Raw genomic sequence first — 24,996 nt, 5'->3', positions numbered from 1 at the left:
GTTAAGGAGTCAAGAGTAGCTGTATTCTAATTCTGACCTTCCCTCAGGGCTCCTTGTGTGTGCACGTGCAGCACCACAGAGGTTAAAGGAACATTTCTCAGGCTGCAAATTAGGAAATGCCCGTGTTAGTTAATCCTTGGAGTGTGCTTCATGGCCCTCTAGGACTCTTGGCTATGCTCCTTTTTAGGATATTTTTTCCACTCCTGTTTTGTTGTGTCTCCTGGACAGGTACCTATCACTTAGGGAACAACCATCTATTATTTTTCCCCTCCTAAATGATCAGTATGTACTTTATTTCTCGCACAATCAAACACTTCCAACTGCAGCAATATTAATCATTCATGGGCCTGGGCAGTTCCAGCACCAAGTACTTCAGGGCAGTAATAGAGTTCAGCAAAGGCAAACAAATCGATGGGATGGGATGGAATGGTCTGCTGATCTTTCCCACTGCCCTATTTCATCTCCCATAAAGCTGAAAAACTGCTTTGGCTCACATTCATGTTAACCATCACTCTGCATCTGATCAGTTTTTTAGGGACTGGGATAGAAGTTGCTCTTAAAATGTGATGTATCCCAGAGAAGCTGTGGATGCCCCATCCTTGGAAGTGTTCAGGGCCAGGCTGGATGGATCTCTGAGCATCCTGGTCCAGTGGAAATCTCTGCACATGGCATGGGTTGGAATGAGATCATCTTGAAGATCCCTTCCAACCCAAACAGTTCTGTGATTCTATCATCTTCATTCATTGCAAATGAAGAGATGTCCCACCCCCTGCAGCCTCACCAGCACTTAGAGCAGATGTTGAAGAGTTTTTGCTAGCAGGGTGCATGAATAGCTTCATCCAGCATACTGTGGGTCTGCTGACACTCTCCTCCTTGATTTCAGCAGACTTTGTCTCAGTTGTAGTTGAGCAAAGTACCTCAGGAATAGCTCTGGGTTAGCAGAGAATTTTCTGCTCTATTATTCACATGGGTTTTTAAACAATGTCCACTGAAATCAATGTCCCTCTTTTCATTAACTGCAGTTGGCTTCGGATCAGGCCTGGGAAGATGCACATCTTCCAGAAATGCCATCGGATAATTTCTTTAAAAATCATTGAACAAAGATATACGACCCATGGGATGATCAGCAGGGAAGAAAGTCCCATCTCTCTTTTATACAGTTGGCTTCCTGCTCATATCAGCAATAATTTAGATAATTAAATTGCTTAGTTCAGTAGTTGGAAGAGGCACAATCAACAAGCTGACTCTACTAAGATGTCAGATGTATTAGTGTGCTGGGTTTTATATTTGTTTTTCTTTTTTGTGTGTGTGTGAAAAGCTGTATAATTGGACACTGTCTTTTTCACCCCCAGCTAACCTCTTCTTCAGAGGAGCATACCAAAGACATTTAAAATCACATTATGAATGCCAGCATAGTTACAACATTTATATGGCATATGGTGATGTTCAGTGGCAGCAGACGAATGGATGAAATCAAGCACAATAATAGAATCAGCCCCCCTTGAATTTAACAGTAGGACAAACAATTCAGTGGTATAATTTAGTAAAATGTAAGTAAGAGCTCGAATATTTTAATGAGGAGTCTAAAGTACATAACTGGGCATACTTTTAACATTCAGCTTTGATTCAGTGGTCTTTGTACTGTCCCTGTAGGGTCTTTGAACTTTTGTTCACATGAGGTAGAAAAAGTTTTATTAAATCACACTCCTGAAATGCTTGTTTTACTGTGACTCTAGCTTTATTTTGTTTTGTTGTATGAATATTTGTGGCTGAATCACTCCTCTGAAGAATGAAGGAGATCAGAGAAAGTGTTCTGTGTTGTTCCATCTCTCACTCACGTGGGTTTTGCTGTTTGTGGCATCTCTCAAACCAGGACAGAAGAGCAGTGTCTGGAGAGGCTGAGATTGGGTATATCCAGAGCCAGTGCAAATTGTTTCTCCCAGAAGTGCCATGAAGTTTTCTTCTCTGCCACATTCTCTGTGTCTGCCCCTCTTTGTGTCTTTCCTTTTATGTGTTCAAGATGCCAATCCTAAACAAACAATTTTGCTTCTCATTTTGCACAAGAACATTTTTCATCCTTGTTTTCTGAATTGCAGTATTGAGACGAGAAATCCAAGTTCTCCTTTGGCTCTTTTTTTTTAATTGATGTTTATTGTCCTGCATTCCCCAAAGAGTATTTACTTATTATTCAAAACTAGAGAGACCTTACCATGGATTCTAGCTGACCCAAAACTCTACACTAACCCCCCCAAAAAGCCATTCTGAAGCTGAAAGTTATATAGAACTCATGCCTATCTTTTGCATATTGTTTGTTCAGCTGTGAGATGGTATGAATAGCTTTATGCTGTGCCTGTATTTTGAGTGTAGAGAGCTCACTCTAACATTCACTGACTTCCCAGCCAGGATGCCATTCCCACATCATGTTTGCATGTAGCCAGAAGTATTCACTCCCTTTTTTCCCATTAAACTATTAAAAAAGACAGACACAGAGTCCACAGTTCAGTAATAAACTTGGACGTGATAGGATTTGTCAGTTCTTTTTGCAATATCCCTTAATGCATCACAAGGGAATCCCAAAGTGATGTTTGTGAAATAAAAATAAAATGGGAGATATTTTTAAATTATGTACATTGACTTAGGCCTCTTTCAGCAAAATTATTCCCACATGATAGGCTGAACTAAAAATAATAGTAATTAAAAAAATCCATGTTGGCCATTTGGAAATAGGGCTAAATATAAAGAATTTCTTAGTCTTGGATCACTCTGAAAACTAAACTGTCTCAATTTTGGCTCCTTTTTGAACTTTTTTTCCTAGAAAGGGAAATAAATAGTGATCAGCTGCTGCAATTTCAAACTGGGCTCAGTCTCAAAGTGGTTGACTGAGGTGGGAAAGAAACAAGTGTGGAAAAGCCATAGCTAAAAATATTTTATTTCCAACCTTTCATATAACACCTCTGAAGACTTCATTGCCATGACATGAGTCCCGTTGATGTGGAAGGGGCAATTTCTGTCACTGGTACATTTGTACATAAAGTAGCTGCAAGTTAAGAGACTTGGTTCAATTCTTTGTGCTATAAAAGTGGATAAAATTATATACTTTGGCTTGAATGCAAGAATAATATCGAACCATAAATGTGTATTAAAGCCACCACAAGTTATGATTATAGATTTCAAGCAGATGTTCTGATTTGATTTGTGGCTTCCCCTCCTCTATTTTTAGCCTAAATGGCCGTTCTGAGACACCTTGCAGCACTCAAAATGCAGAAATGAGTCCTTGAAGGGTTTTGGCAAGGAGGGGAGATGAATGAGCCCTTAGAGGCAGAGCCCTCAGGCCTGGCTGTGGAGGAAGTCCTTCTGCTGGGGTAGAATCCCACTTGTACCACATGAGCCCCATCCACCAAGCTGCATCTGCTGCTGACAGAGCCTGAGCTGTTCTGCTGACTGACACCAGCTGGTGCTCTGCTCCTTTTATCCTGGCCTCGTGTGGGTTAGCAGCTGGCCAGCACTGTTTTTAAGAATGTATTTATAAAACTTCACAGCCGTGCAAGCCCAGATACAGAGCAAGGACGTTTTCAGCCCGGCACTGGAAGTGCAGGATGTCTCTTGGCAGATCTGGTTTCCCAGCTCTTGCTGCTGCCACGAACCTGCTGTCCCATCACTTGTACCCAAAAACAATGTTTCCTAAAAAAAATCCAGGGGAGTAAAAACCTTGGGCTGAAGGCTCCCACAGATATTTTAAGTCATGACTGTCCTGATCCCTCTGCAGGCGGCTGCCTGATTGGTATTTCAATAACATGCTTATTTAGAAGGAAATTCTAACTCCTGTAGGGCACAGTGGTATTTTCATGCCTTTTTTACCCTGCAGCCTTTTCCAGCTGGCTCAGACCTGAGCACCTCACTGTCTGGTAGGGACATCGTCTGGCTGAGGTGCAAACTACAGCACCTGATTGTGTCCTCTGTATTTAGGGTTGGTACATGAATAAATATGATTTTTAAAAAATCTTTCTTGTATTTATGTTCCACTACTGGCAGATACTTCCAAATTTTATTTACAGTGAAGAGTTTATTATATGTATTGCTTTTCTCCTTGTCTGCATATGTTACAGACTTCTGAAAATAACCTGGTTTTTATCTTTTGAAAAGAGCCTGTACTTTTTGTGGGGATAAGGATTTATAGCGACATCTTGACAACTTCATAAAGTTTTTTCCCTTTTTAATTTCCTAAACCAGCACGACATGCTGAGATACATGGTAGAGATAGGCCCAACATCTGACTGATCAAAACGGGTTTTGAACAAATGCTGACGCCACCATTCTTCCTGTCTGTGATTCCCACAGAACCTTATTGCTTTGAAAAGAAATACCCTAGAAGGCATAATTGACTCTGCAGCAATGAACTACATCAGACAGTGTCCCCTTCATGACTTCTACCCAGCTATCAACAGTGAGATGCAGACATGCATGTTAAAAGACTGAGAAGGAAGAACTTCCCCAAGAAAATGGACAAAGAAATCATTAGAATCCTTAAAGAGGATAAGAAAGAATCAGGAGATGTGAAGAAGTTTTTAAAAATAATGCCTCAGGCAGTGAGAGCTGCAGAATGGAAGCTGGTTTCTACCTTCTGGGTTTGCAAACAGTAGATCAAACTGCAGTGACTTTATGATATAATAGAAAAATAATAAAACAGAGCAAGAGAAGATTTTTTTTTAAAGTGTCAATCTAGTGTTAGAAAACACAGCTTAACTTTTAACAGCCCAGCCACTTTGCCTGGCTTCTTACAATACCTTCTGACTTCAGTGACTCCACTCAAAGTCAACCCAAACCAAAGACCTTATATTGAAGATAACCCAGAGCTTTTGTACATCTTTAAGCTAAATAGTGGAAAGACGTGTTTTGAAACTGCTGAGTTCACTCCTACAGAGAAGGACTGATGGCAACAAATACATACATGAAAACAGTGGAGTATTTTTAGCATTTGGCATTTTTGGGGCTCCAGAACTGAAAGCAGTGATGGGTGAAGTGGCAACGGGTTGTGTGTGTGATTTGTAGTGGTTTGTATCTGGGCTCTGTGTTGTGTATCTCCTAATGATGAATGCGTGGGAGGGCCAGGTCAGGAATGGTTTCCACTCCAGTGCGCTGATTGTGTAGTTGGCAGTGGGCTCAATTAAAGTATAATAATCTGGTAATCTCTCTCCTGTTTCCATTCAGCTGCTTCACAGTGAATAGAGCCAGTGAACGAGTATAGCTTTTGAAAAGTAGGTGAACTCCTGCCTCTTTGTCTGAGCAGTTTATGTCTAGTCAAGTAAAATGACAGGCAGAAGAGGCGACTCTCCAAAACTTTGCTCTCATGACTTGCATCATTACTGCCGTTTGTGCTGCTGTGAGTTAACACTCGCTCTTTATTTCCCTTTCCAGGCTGCGGGTTGGATTTCGAGCAAGCTTCGCACCCCGGAGAAAAGACGAGCTGATGTGAGAAAGGAGATATGGATACGCCCACGGTGGGAAGATGCCGTGTGCCCCATCTCTTGGTTCTTCTCACGTTGGTGCTCAGCGGGGACAGAGCCGAGGCACAAAGAGCAGGTACGCATTCCCTTCTCTGCCACATGCCCCGGAGCTGCTGGGCTCTCCCATGGCTGGGAAGCCATCAGTTCTAGGAGGAAATCTATAAACAACCCAAGACATTTACTGCTGGAAATACATAAAACAGACCTTAGGGATGGAGAAAGCTCAGGGGTCAAGGCTGTGATTTACCTGGGGTCTCTGGTTCTGCTGCAGGCTTAGAAAGTTTAGCTCAGCCACCCAAAGCAAGAGGGGCAGCTCACCACAGTTTGCTCTGGACGTGCTCCATCCACCCCACACTGGCATGGAGATCACTTCTTCCATCGTGTCCTGTGGGTGTCAGATGAGACCTGGTGAATCTTCTGCCTGGCTGGGACTTTCCTGTGAGCCAAACAGGGCCAGAGCACTGTTCATACCCTCCCTTGATTCCAGACATTTGAAGGACACATTGATGTGGTGCTTAGGGACATGGTTTAGTAATGGACTTAACAACGTTGAGCTAATGGTTGAACTTCATGATCTTAAAGGTCTTTTCCAACCTAAATGACTCTAGAATTCTACATTTCTCTCCTGTCTGGTTATTAGCATGGTCTCTGGCACAGCTTTTGGCCTGAGCTCATGAACACTCTCCCCCAAATGCCACTGAGTGCATTAGAGGATGGTGTAGCTGAGGGACTGTTCTTACAGGAATCCTTGTCAAGGACACGTTGGTTTTTGTGTGGCAGCAAGAAGAGTTATCTGACATCAGTGATGCCACACCTCAAATGAAAAATGGTTGTAGACCCACACAATTTTTTCATAAGAGTCCAAAGGCATTTTGAGATGGCAATTTTCTGTCTCTTTTTCTAGGAAAGATGCTATTCTGTAGGCTTCGGTAATTTATAAGAAAGGAAAGGTCTAACAAAGACCTTTTCCAGTTTAAGGAATAGCTTCTTTACAGCTTTCTTATGTGATCTTTTTATGGCTTTTTTTGGGTGAAATTTACCAGAAATAAATACTTAGTAACAAACAAAGTGAAATCTCACTCTTTTTTTTTTTTCCTGCTTCTGGACCTGTCACAGGCAGAATATAGTGAAGCCATTTATACGTTCATTCTGTGCTTACTTTAAATAATTTTGGGCTTATGGCTTGTTTGTGAACTATTTTTAAAGGAAATATTGCAAAACAGTTGGTTCAGTGTCTGAGTAGATGAGCACAACTCCTTGAATCATGCTCCCAGAGAGCATTTCTGCAATTACAAAACTGAAATTTTGCTCTCTATGAGTTATCTCCCATATTCCCTTAACATGAACAGAATTGTTTCTGCAAGTAAAAAGTACTGTTATGGCATTCTTGGAAAACAATAAATTTTGTCCAGCAGTAGACATTAGAGTGCTGAAAATGCAGATTAATATTTACTAAAAGCATTTCTGCAGCATTTCATCTCACTGACACCAGGTCTGTAAGCAAAGAATTACCAATGCCAAAAAAATAATGATCCTGAAAGACCATGTTTTTCCTCCCTGCAATACTGCCTTGAATAGGCATCACTTTTTAAACCTTAACTCCCCCTTGTTTAAAGGCTCATTGCCCTTGAACACAGAGAGGATTCATTCTGTCTGTTCTGTTTGTTTTGAGATTGCTGTTGTCTCACCTGCTGAGAGTCATTAAAATAAGTAACAGGAAGGTCTTGTGGGTGTTGTTCTCTAGTTAGTCTCACCTAATTAACATTCTTTCAGCCAGAATAGATTAATATAATAATGAATTTAGGAAGGAGGCAAGGTAGGGAAGTGTAAGCTTCTTTCTTACCTTTTACTGTTAATATTTTTACCTTTTATATTCTCCCAAAATCAAGCAGAACCACAACTGAGGGCCCAGCTGATATACACAGCTGCAACTTGCATACCAAAACATAAAATGGTATAAACCATCATCTCCACTCTCAGATTGCCTTCGAGAGAGTTTTCCCAGACTTTTCTTGCTCTGGAGTTAGTGGACAAGCACTCCCTCACTCACAAAATGCCACCACAGAACACAGTCCCACATGCAGGTTTTGGCTGGGATACAGTTAATTTTCCTCACAGTAGCTGCTCTGGGGCTGTGCTTTTGATTTGTGCTGGAAACAGTGCTGATGACACAGGGATGTTTTTGTTACTGCTGAGCAGAGCTCACACTGAGCCAAGGCCTTTTTATTCCTCCTCCCACCAGCCAGGAGGCTGGGGAGCACAAGAAATTGGGAGGGGGAAAAGATGGGACAACTGCCCCCAACTGACCAAAGGGATATCCCAAACCATATCATGCTCAGAAATAAAGCTGTGGGGGGGACACAGCTGGAGACTCCTGCCTGGGGACTGTGACTCAGTCAGTGGTGAACTACTGTTTTCATTTGTATCACTCCTCTTTCTTGGCTTTTATTTATATCTCTTTGTTATTTTGCTCATAATTACAACTTAATATTTTATTTTATTTTATTTTATTTTATTTTAATTATTAAACTTTCTTCTCTCAATCCATGAGTTTTCCTCCTTTCACCTTTCCAATTATCTTCCCCTCAGATCTGCTGAGAGCAGTAGTGAGGGGCTATGTGGTGCTTAGTTTCCAGCTGGGGTTAAACCACAACAACAGATTGTTTCCAAAGGGATCCCCTGTGGATGCTCTGGTCCTAATGTCATCCCAGTCCTGTGTGCAGAGGTTGTTCCCACAGGCCCAGCTGGGATGTACTGGGATGTGCTTTGCTACAGAAGTCAATGCAGCAGCAGGTGATGCTCCTTTCTCATCACCTGCCACACCCCAGGTGTACCTCCAGTCACTCTCATGGTTATCATGCAATGCCTTGAGCACTGACCTACTCTTTTATAATGCTTCTACTCTTTTCTGAAGGCAAATCCTCTCTGTGTAGGTGAGTATCCACTCTCTCCAGAGCCATGGGCTGCTGTGGAATTCTTTCATTCTGGGCAGGGGATGAGCAAAAGAGCCAGAGCTAATTTGTGTCAAAATCTTGAGTGTGAGAGAAGATTTTGTGACTTTCCTGTAGGTTCAAATGTTGGAATTCAGTAGGAAATATGTAATTTTACCACTGGTCCACCATGCAGTTGTACTTTTTGAGACAATGTGAGACAAGAACTTCTGGAGAAGCAATGGGTTGGCAGCTGTGACCAAACTGGCTTTGTAGAGAAGCTTTCAGTCTTAAAACTCTGTGGTCTATAATAGTGGTTTAAATAAATATAAGCACATTTATATACATTTTGACCAGTTGGAGCATTATATTGATACCTCTTGGGCATCAGTGACACTTATATGGACCTGCTGCTTCCTGACTTGCATGTACCCAGAAACAGCTAAAAAACATCTTCTGAGAGATCTAATTTTTTTTTTTTTTTTTTTTTTTTTTTTTTTTTTCTTGTGAGTGTCTGACAAATATGCAACCAGTGTGGATAAGGCAAGCAAGTTGCAATTTAAATAGTTTTTTGTTTTGGATTATACAGGCCTCACATTGCAAATATCATGGTTGGAGGCAAAGGGATGGTTGTGGGGGTAAGTGAACTTTTCCCTCACAAGGCAGCTGCCCTTTGTTGTTGTGGAACACATTCCAAAATCCAGTAAGTCATCCTTTGGTCAACAGGCAGTGGCAGAAAGCCTCAAATTTGAAATAATCTTGTTATAGACCTGTTACCTCAACATATCATGCTGGGAAAAAGAACTGCTTCTGGCTAAGCATAAATGAATCATAACATTAATGCAAGAGGGGACATGAAAGCTTCATTACTCAGGGTCAGGATTGGCATAGGCAAGGTCAGAACAGGGCTTTTGATCTGTCCAGGTCATTTCAGAGCACTGCCTGAGCAAAGGCACTGCAATGAAGTCAGAGAAAAATATCTTCATGCAGGGGGTGTAGCTGAAGGATTGAGCAGAAGTAGTTAGAAGCAGAGGAAGGGAAAGGGTTTGCATTTCAAAGTGAAGTCTGTGCTGCTCTGTAGATGTTCTGAAACTGATGAGGTGAATCACAAGGAAGAAGGGCTGGGAATCTGCTCTTCCTATGCAGGATAAGGAGAAGGTTTGCTGCCTCCTCCAAATTGCTCACTAGGGAGCTGTGTCGAGGGAAGATTTGGTATGTCTGGTCCTCTGCGTTCATCTCCCCTTAGCAATGTGTCCTGCCTCTCTTGCAGGTTGCAAGAGTGTTCACTACGACCTTGTCTTCCTCTTGGACGCCTCCTCCAGCGTCGGAAAAGAAGATTTTGAGAAAGTTCGTCAGTGGGTGTCTAATTTGGTGGAAACCTTTGAGATTGGCCCAGACAAAACCCGTGTCGGGGTGGTGCGATACAGCGATCGTCCGACCACAGAGTTTGACCTGGGAAAGTACAAAACCCGTGAGGAGATCAAAGAGGCTGCACGACAGATCCAGTATTATGGGGGTAACACGAACACTGGAGATGCTCTCAGGTACATCACCACCTACAGTTTTTCCAAAGAAGCTGGTGGGAGACTTAGTGATCGAACTGTTAAAAAAGTGGCTATCCTTCTGACTGATGGAAGGAGCCAGGATTTTGTCTTGGATCCAGCCACTGCAGCCCATCAGGCTGGGATTAGGATTTTTGCTGTGGGTGTTGGAGAAGCCTTAAAAGAGGAACTTGATGAGATTGCTTCAGAGCCCAAGTCTGCTCACGTGTTTCATGTCTCTGATTACAACGCCATCGATAAAATTCGGGGGAAGCTGAGGAGGCGCCTCTGTGAGAGTAAGTAGAGCTTTCCTTTCTGCAGAACTAGAACAGGTTCAGTTAGCATAGATATGAAAAGCTGTGATTGTTTTCTTTCATGCTTATACTTCTTTATTTTCATGTCTTCTACTCAGTTCCACTCTGTAAGAGATCACTGTTCAAGGCCAGGCTGGGTGCAGCTTTGAGCAGCCTGATCTAGTGGAGTAGTGCTTATGGCAAGGATTTGGAATTAGGTGATCTTTAAGGTCCCTACCAACCCAATGTATTCTCTGATGTTGTGATTCTATGATTTTACTACAGCAGATGTGATGAGGTTTTCTGGCAAGTTAGTATTAATTATAGGTCAGCTTCCACAGTAAACTATGAATTCCCTTTTGGTTCTTATATAGTTCAATTACTTTTTAATAATTTGGACTACTGAATATGAATGGTGACAGCTTATTTATATCCAGGTTTTGGTTTCCTTTGTGTAGGACCCTTTCCCCCCTTATTTTCTAGCACTGTATTGTGAAGAGAATGCTCTGGGTGCTGCTGGGGATGATCCTTAAGGAAGCAAAGGCATGTTTGTGCTTTTCTGCCTTTCACCATCTCAGCTCTATTGACAACTGGTGTTCTCGAGTGCTCTGGCTGCCAACAGCACAAGCATTGGTGATATTTGAATGTTTAATGGAGAAAAGTGGGGGGGATTTGCACTGCATAAATGACCCTGATTTTCCAGTTTCTTGATGAAGAGGATGGGAATAGCATTGTGGCTGCTATCTCCCAGCACTTTAATAGGAACAGCAATCACACACCCTGCTCTTCCACCACTGATAAATCACTCTCTTGTTCTTAGTGGCTACATGAAAGCTGCCTGGTTTTGCTGCTTTTTGCATTGTGTGTTTGATTGCTGTGAACAGGCCTCGTAGCTGATGTTGTGATGATCTGTTATTGCTTTCTGTGACCTCCCTTTGTAAGAAAAAAAGCTCTGGGCTTATGTAGGGTCCTTAGAGAGTGACAAGTGCAAGCAGGCAGAGTTTAGTTGACATTACCCAGCAATATCAAGATGTTCTGCTTTTACAGCCTAAACATAAATGGGTAATGGAGGGTGTAATCCCAAACAAATGGAAGTCATGGGGAATAATAATTGTAAGCTATGCAGACTGAAGGAGCTTGTTTTTTTTTTTCTGTAAAAATCTTATGTAATCATACACACAACTGGGCTCTAGTAGAAAATGGTAAACCCTTCCAAGTGGCACACTTGAACAACTCAAACAACTTCCTGTTGCAGCTGCTGAACACCAAAAATGTGATTTTCCTTCGCCGTTCTGTTACTTTCCCTTTCCAAAGCAAGTGGAAAGTAACAGAATTTACTGTTACTCTATTTTGTACCTGGGGACATCATTTGTTGCCTGCTCAAAAAAATATTTAACCTGCCTGCCAGAGTATAATACCTTCTGTCTGTGGCTTTCTGAGCCCATCCTGTGTCCACATGGGCCAGCATAACACTTCTCCTTTGGTTGCAAAGGATCACTGGGAGCATCCTTCACCCTGGATGACAGTCACTCTCCAAGGTGTTATCTTCTACCTGCACTGATGAGCTCAGTGAGAAATGGGGGCTCAGTTCAGCACACATCTCTGCTGCTCCATCCTCCTAGGAGGGGAGAACTCCTCACACTCTTCCCCTGCTCTGGCATCAGCTCCTCCATCCATGTGTCCATAGGTCCTGCCAGGAGTTTTCTCCAGCATGGGCTGGGTCACAACCTCCTTCAGGCATCCACCTGCTCTGGTTGGGGTCCTGCAGGGGCTGCAGGGGGATCTCTGCTCCCCCATGGACCCCCCTGGGCTGCAGGGACACAGCTGCCTCTCCATGGGCTGTGCAGGCGCTTCAGGGGAATCTGCTCTGGCACCTGGAGCAGCTCCTGAGCCTCCTTCTGTACTGGAACTACTCCTCTCCCATAATCCCACTTCTCACCTCTGACTGCAATTTCTACTGCATAGTAACATTTTACCCTTAAATACACAATCCCAGAGTCTTCCCTGAATTTTTTCTTCCTTCATTTAAAACAGTGAAGGTGCTCTTTAGCAGAATCAGAGTTATCATACTTATTTAATGTATTGCTTTGCATGCAGAAAGCTTTCAAGAGGGATAATGTATAGATCAGGTCTAAAAAAACATGAGAATATTGCTGAAACAGAGCATGAGGTAATGAGAGCACCTCATATTCTGTTAGACATCAGTTAATTTTTTTTGTTACCTGCATGTGTGAGGTAGAAATGCTTTGGGGGGTGAGAGAATGGAGAACAGGAGCAAGTGATTTCTTGTGCATGTACCGCTTTTAAATTCCATGTTCATGCAGTAGGAACAGGAAAGGAGTTTCATCACTATGATGGCTGGGCCTTCTACATGTTTAGAAGATCAAACTTTTAGCAGCTGGTGCAGTCAACTTTCAGTGGTTTTAATGACAGCTCTGTATAAGACATGAGCATGCAAACCACAGGGTGGGTGGAAAACGTGACCAGGGCTCATGCCAAGCTGCTGTTTATTTTGTGCACATTCTGAGACAAAAGCATATATTGCCACAGCCAGGCTCTGGTTTTAATAGACATAATCCTGTGTAAGCTCCAGGGAGACACATGAATCAAAGGGCGGAAATAGGAGGAAGTTTTTTTTTTGTACTGACCTCTGATGAGTCCTCCAGCCCTGGTACTGCTACTGAAATGTAAAGGGTTGTGAAGTGTTGCAAATGCTGGATTTCATGCCAGCAGCTGTTCAGAATTGCTTGTCTCAGGTCTCCCTGGACATCTGGCCTAGACTCTGTCATTCCATCTTGCTATATTTGACTGAATTTATTGCTAAGAAGATGTCATTGAGGGCATTAAGAGCATTTTAGCTCCCATTTGATCTTGTGGTAGTAAGCATAGCATAATCAAAAAAACCCATGTCTGCTCAGTGGGACATTGTGGCAGGGGGAGATATTTTTGCCACACATCTCCATTACATTCTGGGCTATATTTGGCTGGCAAGAATGGGTGATGCTTTCACAGGAAAGCAGGAGAGATACGTTCTGCTAAAAATTCCAAAGATGCTGCATGTTTCCTAAATACAGTTCCTGCTTATATCTTGTAGGGATAACAACAGGCAGTTATGGAATATTTAAAAATATACTAGACCAAAGGACAGTCATCACATGAATCTCAGATACTTTGCAAACAGAAGGAGATGAGGCAGAATTGTTTCAATAATGAGTTGGTACCAGTGGTTTGTCATTGATTTCTGTTGATTTAGTGAGGTCTGTGATAAGGTATCAAAAGCAGTCACATGTCCAGATGATCCACAACATTTATACTTCTATTTTTACATGTCTTTGTTGACTTTGGGTAGTGTATGAAGTGCATAAAATATAAGACATATGCTACCCCTATTCTGTTACTGATGATGAAGGGCTTCCAGCCTTCAAAGCAACACCTTGAACATCCATCAAAAGGATAGTCTGAAAGCTTCAGAAATGTCTATTTTTGAGGTTGTCTTTGCCCAGATTCATGATATATTCACAGAAGAACAGCAAGCTGTTACTTTTTGGCCTTTAGTGTTAAAAATACCTCATGCACAGAGACCATGACAAAGGGTAGGCATCTGAATTGCCATTTCTTGATTGACACTTCTTAACAGACTTATCAGTGCAGTCAAATCTCATAAAAATACTGAGATACTGGAACATATCAACACCTAAGGGTATATTGCACTTTTTTTTTGCTGCTTAAGTAAATGTCCAGATTAAGTGCAGGTACTAAGAATTTGACCATCACTTGAAAATCTAGTGGCTTTCAGATGGCTTTGGAAGTCGTAAAAAGCTCAGCAGACAGCTGCTGCTTTTTAAAAAGCTGCAGCTGGGCAGTGACCTAGCTGATGTCACCTCTGATGTGTCCTGCTGCTTCTTGATGCTGCACTCCCACAGCTGTCGTGGTGCCTTTCACAAGGTCTGTAACATCTCCATCTTCCAGCAATCACTCATGGTACATGACAGGATCACTCATCCTTTCATCACCACATTTGCTGGCTAATTGCAGTTTCCTGTGAAGACATGAAAGGTCTGTGACAGAATTTCCAACTGATTTATCCTTTACTTGAAACTAAAGAAAAAAAAAAAGGCTTTTCATGGATGTGAGGAGACAAAATGTGTGTTTAGTGGTGATCTTCTACCATTTAGTTGAGGGACTGTCTGGTATCTTTTGGCTCCAGGAAGCACAGCACAGATATTCAGATATTCTTTTTCATTTATGGAACTTTTTATTTTCAAATCAAATGTCTGAAACTCTCAGATTTAATTTTCCACTTGGTCTAGTCATCACCAGCTTAGAGAGAAATGGTTCCAGAGCTGGTGTCTGGCAGACAGCTTTGAACTCTGTGGATGAGCTGTGGCTGCTGGTTGTCCCGCACTTTCTCCACAGATCATGCAGAAGTGATTGTTCTCCCAGATCATAACTACAGCTCTGTTCTGGCACTGTGTAATCTCCACATTATTTAAATATTGCATGTCCAAAGAAGAGCATCAAAGCTGGTTCAGGGTCTTTATCATGAGTCCTTGGAGTAGTGGCTGAGGGAACTGCAAGTTTAGCCTGGAGGAAAGCAGCTGAGTTGGAATTATTGTTCTCTACAATTCCCTGAAAGGATGATGCCTTAAGTTTCTAGCTTTTATATTTTTCAGGTCCTGTACTGCATTAGTGTATAACTGAACTCCATATAGATTGTTAGTAGGCTTTCTTCACATTTTAGTCAGACAAAACAATCCTTCCAGGCCTGACAGCCAAGGACAGCCTCAGCCTCAGACCCCAAAAAGCACAAACAAAAGTGAATGGGGGGAAGCAAACTGGGGGAATATGACTTCATTACCTGAAGCTGTAATGAGACAATTACCCCTGATATGCTAATGGACCAAACTTATATCTGTCTGAAAAACTCGTGACCATTGCCCATCTTGGGTGTAGCCTCTGTGAGGGTTTTGCACTGCCCAAACTCTATCTATTGAGGGCCTTTAATAAATACCTACTTTATTTTCTAACTCTGTCTAGCCTCTGTTCTAGGCAGCCATTCCAGGACATAATAGCCAGGTGGGAATTTGTCTCTTCTCCCAGGTAACAAGCAATAGGATAAGAGGAAACAGCCTCAAGTTTCACTAGGGAAGGCTTAGACTGGATATTAAGAAAAATTTTTCACCGAAAGGATTGTCAAGCAGTGGAAGCAACTCTCCAGGGAAGTGGTGGAGTCACAATCCCTGGAGGTATTTAAAAGACATTCAGATGTAACACTTGAGGATATGGTTTAGTGGTAGACCTGGCAGTGCTGGGTTAATGGTTGGACTCAATGTTCTTAAGGGTTTTTTTCCAGCCTAAACAATTCCATGATTCAAAATAAATTCTTATTTTGCTTGGTACTCTGAAATGAATAGGTTTATTCTGAGATTTGCAACAGTGCTGTTTTTTGACCAGCCCCACTTCTAAAAAAGAAAATCTTATTCTTCCTAACTTCCCTCTCCCATCTGCCAGCAGATGCATCTATGTGGCCCCACCATGAACTATAGCATGAAGCCAATGAATGTTTTGTTTCCTTTCCCAGATTAGTTTTTACTCAGATTTATTTCACCATGCTGTCCCAGGGGAGGAAGTGGCACAAGGTGAGAGCAGCTAACTAGGAGCAGAAGACCTGGATTGAGTCCTTTGGTGCAGTGCTAGCTCATATCGTCTTGATGAACTTTAATTAAGGTCTTCAGAAAACAGAAAAATCCTTTATGTGCTCCCAATGCAGACCTGAGCCTGTGATCTGGTTTATGCAGAGTAGATTTCTCAGTGGGTTTTTCCCATTCAAACTCTACTTCTAGGCTTCAGCATAATTTGCCTTGAATAAACATCTTGCTTAACAAAAATATCCCACTGCAGATGGATCTCTTCCGGATCCTGTCCCATTTTCCTTAGACAGGCTTTCCAGTACACATAATTGTTGCTGTTTTACTGCTGCCTCAGCTGCTGCTGGTTCAGGGAGGGATGGCAGAGTTGTCCTCCTCAGACAGGCTGTGTCTGGCTGGGGGTTGTTGGTAGGAGGGATGAGCAAGCTGCCACCACCTTCACTTAGACACAGACTGTCTGTCAGTGCCTCCAGGCAGCACTTTGATATTTCTGTGCACTTGGGTAGCTTTTCTCCTCCAGAATGGATGTTAGCTCTGTTAGAGTTTCAGAGAGTGATTTATTGATTTATTTTCATTCCCTTGTACATTGGAAAAAGCAATGTCTTAGACATTGCCTTCAGGTGATGAGGGTATTTCAGCATCTGTGGTCTGATTTCTTCTTTTTGCTGAGGGAGAAAAGATATGAATCCAAAAGTCATCCAAAATCCAGAGTTTTAGAAATAAGTCTGTGACAGAAAATGGTTTTACTTCTTTTCTTTGATGCAGTTTGTGAGAAAAGGAATCTGTTCCATACCTGCAACTTCATACAGACCACTTGGAATATTAATATGGGATTCTGAAGATAGGAATATAATGAAATGAGATCAATTAAACCTTTTGCACTTGCCTTTCTTATCTCTAGCTTCTATCTTCAGCAGTTACAGACAAATAATAGCATCATAAACCACAGGCAATCGCTTTATGTAAAACAGTGAATCTCTGGACTGCCAACATCTTGTCTGAAATCACAGAATCTGCCTGGATGATAACATCTCCCCTAAATTGTAATGGGTTTTCTTGCATTTCAGACAAGAAAGCTCTCTGAACAATGTTTGATGTACAGTAAAAATAATTGTAAAGACAAAGACTCGGGTTAAAGTAAGTCCCAGATTTCGAAAGAAATATTGAGACAATCAGAAAAAGCATGGGTCTCCGAGCCCTATGAAAAAGTAATGTGCTGCTTGAAGGAAAAAAAAAGGAGGGGGGTGGAATGTGGTGACTGTGGAAGCCATTTCTAAATAATATAGAAGTGAAGGAGAAATACAGAAATAGGAACAGGCAAAAAGCTGGAACATATTCTTATATGCTGGAAGTATCTTGTTTTCAACCCTGCCTGCAGCCCACATTGATTTTGCAGGAGCTGTGGATGCTCAGCATTTTCAATATTCAGCTGTGGAGCTCAATAATTCTGCAGCTGCAATCAGAAGGAGGCTTTCTGTCTGCTCCAGTGGAGCCCAAATGATGGGGTAAAAGAGAAAACTCATCCTTGGGCCAGCACTGTCTCTCTTGGTGTGTTCTGCCTGAGGGACTGCTGAGGAATGCTCAGCAGAAAGAATAACCTCTCAAGATGGCCAGATGCTCAGCAGGAGACTAGGGCAAGGCACTTAAAAACCTCTGAGGCTTTAGGTTTAGTTACAGGCTTTTCTGTCCAAGAAAAACAAAGCAATGAGGAGAAAACCCTTGGCATGTGGCCTTCACAAGTCTTAAATACTTTAAATTTCAGCAGATTTGTACAGTCAGGCCTTTCTTCCTCCTTCATTTACAACCCCTAAACTGACCTCACACTGAAAGGACACCAGGTTACTTAAAGCCTTAGTGTTCTAAGCCTCCTCTGTGGTTAGTTTTTGTGCTTTATGTGATTATTCACATCAAAATCTAATGGTAACTCACATCACAATCTATAAATGGAATAGACCATTGCCTGCTGTGGTTAGGTGCACCTGCAAGTTAAAGATTTCCTCTGCTCTCCCTCGATTTGGGGATGTAGTTCTTTTTAGGATAGGAAAAGTCTGGTGGTGCTAGGGAGATTTATTCCCAGTTCTCCTGATGGGCCTGGTAGAATTTATGGAAAATTATAGAAAAGGTTGAACCTGTATCAGAGCATGCAATGTAATAAAGAATAAAGTCATAAGATTTTATACTTCTAAAACCCAGTGGGTTTCCTGATACCCCCAGACCCTTATAAAATGAATATTTCTGTAAACCCACTATAGCAGTGTTGAGCTTGGTCTCTCAGAGCTGGTGGGTTTTTTCTTTTGCTCCTGGCTCCATAAATTCCAGCCTCAAAGTCTTGTGAGGAGTAACTGCAATGAGAGCTGCAGACCCTGTGATTCAGCCTAATGAGGGAGTCTGGAGGTCCCATGGCAGGTCCTGGATTTCACAGAAGGATGAAGTGTGTGCTGGTAATGGGCTGCCTGTGTCACCTGGGAAAAGGTTTGGCACAAAACCTCAGCTTTCTCTTCAAACAGATTAACCAGACAATTTCAAGGTGTTGAATCAAGTGCATCACCTGATAATGGAACGGATTTTGGAAACAGTTTCACAGGCAGAACAGAACTATAAGACAAAACTGTGTTCAGAGCTAGATGAGGTGTCACATTAACACCTGGAACAAAATGGGTGGGATCACCTATTTTAAGATCTGGGATGAAACCATTGCTTCCAGTTCTGTGTTCAGCTGAGCTGTCTTTAGAAGCCTGTGTTATTTATTTCTGTCATCAAAGCAAAGCTGCGCACTTAGGTTTTAATGGCTTATTTTGAAGCTGTAAGTAGATCATAAAATCATAGAATGGCCTGGGTTGGAAGGGATTACCTCATTCCAATCCCCTTGTCATGGACAAGGACACCTCCCACTAGACCAGGTTGCTCAGAACTCCATCCAACCTGGCCTTGAACACTTCCAGGGATGGGGCATCCTGTTAAACAGATCTGTGATATCTGTAAACCTTGAAACCTTGCATGGTCTCACTGCAACAGATATTAATGTTATTAATTAGAGTTAGAGTTATTAATTAGTTAGTTACTAATTAGTTAGTTAGAGTTTAAACCCAAGTGATAGCGTGATTTCCTTTCTTATCCCTTGGCAATATGAAGTGGTGCATCCTTTCTCCTCTGGTAGTTTATAAATGCCACTGAATTTCAACTTCTTTTTTATTACTTTTTTCTTTAAATAAACCAAACCAACAAGCAGAATTGAATTCTAATGTACCAGTCTGTTGAGAACATTTCTTCCTCAGTGGTAGAGCTGCAGTGTGGTTTAACTGGTGGGCTATTTTTGTTAGTAAATTGTAGGGTTAGTGATTCAATCCCATCAAGTTCCCTATAAGTTATACCCAAATACCAAATTCCTTTTCAAATCAGTAAGCTTGTTTATGATGCAAAACAAAAGCAGTAGGAGTGCTCTGACACCTTGGAGAACTGCTTTTTTGATAAAGTACTAATTAAGTTCTTTAAAATGCAATTAAGAAATTGTTGCAAGCTCTGCTGTATTCCTGTACTTAAAAATGGTGAAGAATAGTTCTAAGTTCTGCATAAAATGCTTTTTGGTGTGCTGTATATTTTGGGAATTGTGACTACTGCTGCTGATCCTGGCCAGAAGGAAGGAAGGCACCTTTCAAGTGAGGTAGCTCAGTTGGATAAGGTGATTTTTGTCACTTGCTGTCCTTGTCTGTTGAACAGCGGGGTCATGGGACATCAGATTTCTAAACTGCATTAATTTCCTCATGGATTGGTCAGTTTGGCTATAACTTCATCTGTACTCTAGGAAATGAAGGAATTTATATATAAAATGCACATATATGCATATATGTTTGGGTATGTGCATAAGACATATGTTTGTTTCTACATGTATAAACTCTGAAAAATAAACCTGTGTCCTTTCAGCCTAAAGTATCAGTCTTTTTTTTACAGTGAGGTAGATGAAGCTATAACATGTTAAAGTTCTAGAGAGGATGAAATACAGGACATTTTTGCTGCACACCACACAAAATCAAGCCAATCTACCAACTATGGGTGAGACTTCATTTAGTTACACTGCAATAGGAATCACTGTGCTTTGTTCCTCCAGGGTTTTACAGCAAGATGGATAGCATATATTAGTTCTATCTACATATTAGTTCTACATTTACTGTAAAAGTGTCTCTCATTTGGCCCTGAAGATGCAACACCTCTGTCAGAGGCTGAAATAGTAATATAACACAGGTGAGGGGGTGCAGCATTTAGCACTAGTGCTAAAGCTTTGTGGCAAATTAATCTAATGGCTTAGATCAAGGGGTGTTTCTGAGCTGAAGATGAAGGCTGGATCAGAACTGAAAACCATACATAGAATTCAACAATTTTGTATCTCTATATTCAGGTATCTTCAGTAGGATTCATATCATCTAATTGCAGTAGCCTGAAAGTTATTGTCCATGCTCTTTTGATAGTCAGTGGAAAGGAGCAGACATCTCAAGAGAATGTTTCATCCTCTTTGAGGGTGACTGTTTGAGACAGGTGACATGATTGAACCTCTGAGTGCCTCTTTCTTTTCATTCACTTTTGAGAAAGCTTATATACCTTTCTCATTGGATTCTTTGTTTGACAGCCAACAGCAAAAGAGCTGAACCTTTCCCTGCCACATTCTGGGAATACAATAACATTTGTTTCCTTATGCCAGTAAATTCAGTTTGCTGGAATTTATATTACTGATGGAGATTCAGACCAGTGCTGCAAGCTGAGGTGGACTTGCTGCAATTCTCACCCAGCTCCCTGATACTGCAGGGTTTGTGCTGTTGAAGGAGAAAATGCCAGTTTAGAGAGCTTTTACCAAGTATTAACATATGTTCAGGGTCAAACACTGTACTTGAAAATTTATTTAATCCCCGAGGGACTATTCCTGTGAGAAGAATGGTTCCCTCTCCCTCATTGTGAGCTTCTGCCTAAATCTTGTGATAAATTTGTCCTTGAAGTTAACTGTGTTGTGACATTACCTGCTGCAGTCTGTTGACTCATTTACAGCAAGGAGATAATACTTTAAAAAACAAATAATGACTGAAATATAATTAAGAGTAACAGAGACAGCTTTTTTAATTGCTATTATTGAAAGATACCTTTGTTGCTAATAGCTTTGTTGTTGTTGTTGTTAATTGAAGCGTGAATCCACTCATGCTTAATGATCTTTCCAGTTCTCACTGTAACAAAGTCAGACCCCAAACCAGACTGTATTTTACTGGAACTGAAATGGGAAGGGTGCCAGGTCAGACCAGCTCGAATGTAAACCAAACCCTTGTTGCTGGTGCATCCTGGTTGTCTTTCCATAGAGACAAGCTAAAAATTCCCTTGGAGGACCTGATGAACAAACCCAGTGTAAGAACTGCTGTGATAAATTCATCCTGTTATGAATGGCATTGAAAAGCTGACTTTGAGCCAGTGGAGTTCTGAGTATGGGTTATGGTAATTTAACAATCTTTCTTATCAGATTACTATCTGATAGAAAAAAACAGAAATGGCTTTGAACTGAAAGAGATAAAATCTAGATTAGATAGTAAGAAGAAATACTTTGAGAGTGGTGAGGCACTGGAAAAAGTTCCTATGGACCAGAACTTTGGTGTAGCAGAAGGTGCCCCTGCCCATGGCAGGTTTGGAACTGAATGATCATTTAGGTCCCTTCCAAACCAAACCATTCTATAACTCTATGATTTATAAAAACTTTCATTGAATTCACTCTGAGTGCCTTTTACAGAAGTGTCCATGTAAATGGCATCTCTGCAGTAGAGTGCTGGTTTTGGCTGGGATGGAGTTAATTTTTTTCACAGTGGCTGGTATGGAGATATGTTTTAGATTTCTACTGAACACAACATTGAAAATGTAGAGATGTTTTTGTTATTGTTGAGCAGGGCTTGTCTGATGGAATACAGCATACCTTGTCTCAAATAATTTGACCCGTATATAAACATAACAAATATAAGAAGGATCATGTTGGAGAAGGGATGTGCTCAGGACTAACAATCCCTCAGGGACTGAAATGATCTAGAGCAGTCTTTGAGTCACAGATTCCTGAAACCCAGCTCAGTGCTCTCTGGTGCAGCACACTGATCAGGCACTTTGGAAAGGTCACTTTGTTGTCTAGACTAGGAAATTGGATATCCATTTTTTTCAGTCCCTGAGACCATATTTCCCTAAATATTTTGGCAGTGTCCAGCCCCAAGAGTTTTGCAAGAGGGCAGATGTTGGCCATAATGTTCCTTTCCTAGTCAAGATTATTGATAACCTGCAATCACCACTCCCACTCCAGAGAAATGACCCCACTTCTACACCTGTGTCTCTATTGGAGCTCATGGCTCTAGTGAAATGGGCAGGAGAGTATTAAAATAGAAGGAAATCATCATTATCCTTGCTTGTAATGAATAGGATATGAGTCTTAGTTGAATTGTGAGGGTATAATACTCACAAAATAAAACAAAATGTACTGGAAAATTTACTGTGTTAGTTTATTCAGGGAGGTATCAGCTAACTATTCCTCCAAGCTATCAGAGCTCTGTGCTGGAATAGTGAATCATGCATGTTGATTTTTAACAAAGTTGTTTAAGGACAAGTGTAACATTTACAGCGCTGTAAATCTTACAAAAATTCAACATCATTTACACTGACTGTTCTGATTTCTATTAGCAAGCACAGAAGCAGATGCCTGTCTAATTTACCTGCCTGATAAATTGTTCTTTGTAGTGACCTTAATAATATCCTGAAGAATTAATTTCCTGGGCTAATATTATATTTATAATTTATTTATCACCAGCTGAGTATTTACGTGCTCACAGCTTTACAAGCTGTAAGACACTGTGGCTTCACACTGTGTAAGATGGTACACAGGAATCTCTTTAATGTATGACTGGCTCAGAATCAAGGATTTTTATCATCTATAATTAGGAGTTTATCCCAGTGGGTGGGATTTTTTTTTTTCATTGTAAATCCTTTTGCATACTATTATTTAGTTAAAAATACTGCCCTATGTGCTTGCTGACAGCACAGGAAAGCAGAATAGGAACTCTAAATAAATGGAATTAGTGGATGGATTGCTACACCCTCTCACCACATTCATCTCTGTGAACTATTTTTGAGTTGATTATAAGTAATTTGGCTTTGGAGGTCGATATTTTTATTTGTTCTTGGGGGCCTGTAATAAAGAAAAGTCTCTCAGCTTTTTGCTTTGATTTCTGTGGGCACATGCCTTGACCATAAAATGTTAGGTGCTACTGAAATGTTGAAAAATATCTCTCACTCTCACAGGGTCAAGAAAATTATTCCTTGTTCAGATCCTAGAGAAGGTTGGTTTTTCAGAGTTTTTTTTTAGGTTCTTTAGTTTGTCTTATAACTAAAGCATTGATTTCTATTTTGGAGCATAGAGTAGTTTCACTTCTCTGTATTTATGCTCAGCAATATCTCACTGCTAATTATTTTCCATGAACTAGTAGCGTGCAAGATAATAAATGTTTAATTAACCAAACATCTGAGAAAGTATTAGACTGACTTGTCACAACTTTGTACAGCTATTTGCATACATTCTGAGTTATTTCTAGTGAATCCAAAGGTTCTCTTAAGCTTACACAGCAGGGCACTAAAATACCTCAGAAATAAACCCATTTACACGTGGTACAAATCCCTTCCTTGTGGGTGCTCTGAAGATTTTCCATGAGACGTTTGATGCACTCAAGTATAATGAAGATGCACATTGGGTCACAGAGATCCAACTCTTAGTCCAAGAACTCCTGCCCTTCCAGTAGGGAAGGTAGGGAAGAAGAACTCCTGCCCTACTGGAAGGACAGGAGTTCTTCTTGGACTAAGAGTCCATGAATTTTAGACTAAGAGTCCAAGAATTTCTGCAGGAATTTTTAGCAGATGGTTGCTCACTGCTGGTTGTAGGCAGAGGTTTTACCTGTAGGGTCAGGGGTGGGGTTAGGTGTGTCCCTACAGCTTCTTCATGTGCCCAGCACAGCCCAGCTCTCAGGATGGACCTGGTCTGGCTCTGCAGGTTTCTGGATGGTGTTTCTGCTCGTGTGTGTCCCACTGCTCCCTGACAGGCACCTCCAGCATGGGGCCAGGCTGAGGCTGTGTTGGTGCAGCGCAGGAATGGTGCAGGAGCACTTGAGGCTGTAATTGTGTGAGGCTGACCCTTTCATCTTCTGTTCTTTCCTTTTTTCTTCTCAATAATTGTCTCCCCTTCACCACAAAATGCACAGGAGAAGAAAAGCTTTTCAGGAAAAAGTGTTTTCTACCCGTAACTCTGTGGTGGAGTGAGAGGGAGAAATGCCAAGGGGAGGAAGTAAGTTGATGTCAGTAAGTTCATAGTCACAGAGGTTGTTTTGTCTGTGTTTTCTCTTCCCCCACCACCCCTCATTATAGAATAAGCTCCCAAGTAACCTGCTATCACCAGAACACAGGGGACTGAAGGCATTAAAGTCCCTCTCCCCTTCATCTGCTTTGTCCCAGGGGCTTGTGACCTTCCTCCTGTGCTGGATGTGGGTTCAAACTGAGCAGGGGATGAAGTGTTGATCAGTCACTAAGGGGAAGGGGCTGGCTGCTCATGCTATTGTGGATTTCTGGTGAAGAATGGTCACTGATGAGGGACTCCACAATGCCCAAGGACTCAAGCATCCCCAACAATCTATCCTTTAAATAAGCCTCTTTTGGAGTACAGGCATCCTTTATTTTCTTCCCTTCTGGACTCAGTTCTTTTTATAGCATCCACCTTTTTTTTTTAATGTATGTGTATGCACACATCCATATATATAACTGGAAATGAATGGAGTGATTTTCTCTCAGTTAACACAAATAAAATCCAGGGAATGGAAACCACAGGGGTGGATAAACATGCTATTCATGCTGGGTGGATCTGTGCTCCCATGGGGGGGAGGTGAGTGTCCTAATTTCAGAATAGTACAGACTGAGTTTTCATTAAATCAGTACATGTTTAATCATATAATTTTGAATGGAAAAGTGGAGAGTAAAGACCTATATCTGCAATGAATCTATACTTATATAGTAATTTCTGTAGTTTTGTTGGGTTT

The 24,996-nt window shown here is 41.4% G+C and overlaps 1 protein-coding gene across 3 annotated transcripts in view; it reads left to right on the top strand.

The window, feature by feature from the left end:
* The window catches only part of COL22A1 (collagen type XXII alpha 1 chain), a 241,567-nt gene that overhangs the window by 22,031 nt on the left and 194,540 nt on the right, over positions 1-24,996 (top strand). For all 3 annotated transcript variants that reach the window (XM_064398335.1, XM_064398343.1, XM_064398346.1), the window contains exons 2-3: positions 5,416-5,580; positions 9,705-10,271. In XM_064398335.1, coding sequence (XP_064254405.1) covers positions 5,484-5,580; positions 9,705-10,271 — 664 coding nt within the window. In that variant the 5' untranslated portion in view covers positions 5,416-5,483. The remainder of the gene's footprint in view (positions 1-5,415; positions 5,581-9,704; positions 10,272-24,996) is intronic.

The sequence above is a fragment of the Passer domesticus genome, chromosome 1, assembly GCF_036417665.1.
Source record: "Passer domesticus isolate bPasDom1 chromosome 1, bPasDom1.hap1, whole genome shotgun sequence".
NCBI classification, from domain to species: Eukaryota; Metazoa; Chordata; class Aves; order Passeriformes; family Passeridae; genus Passer; species Passer domesticus.
This window is presented reverse-complemented; position numbering and strand designations above follow the sequence as displayed.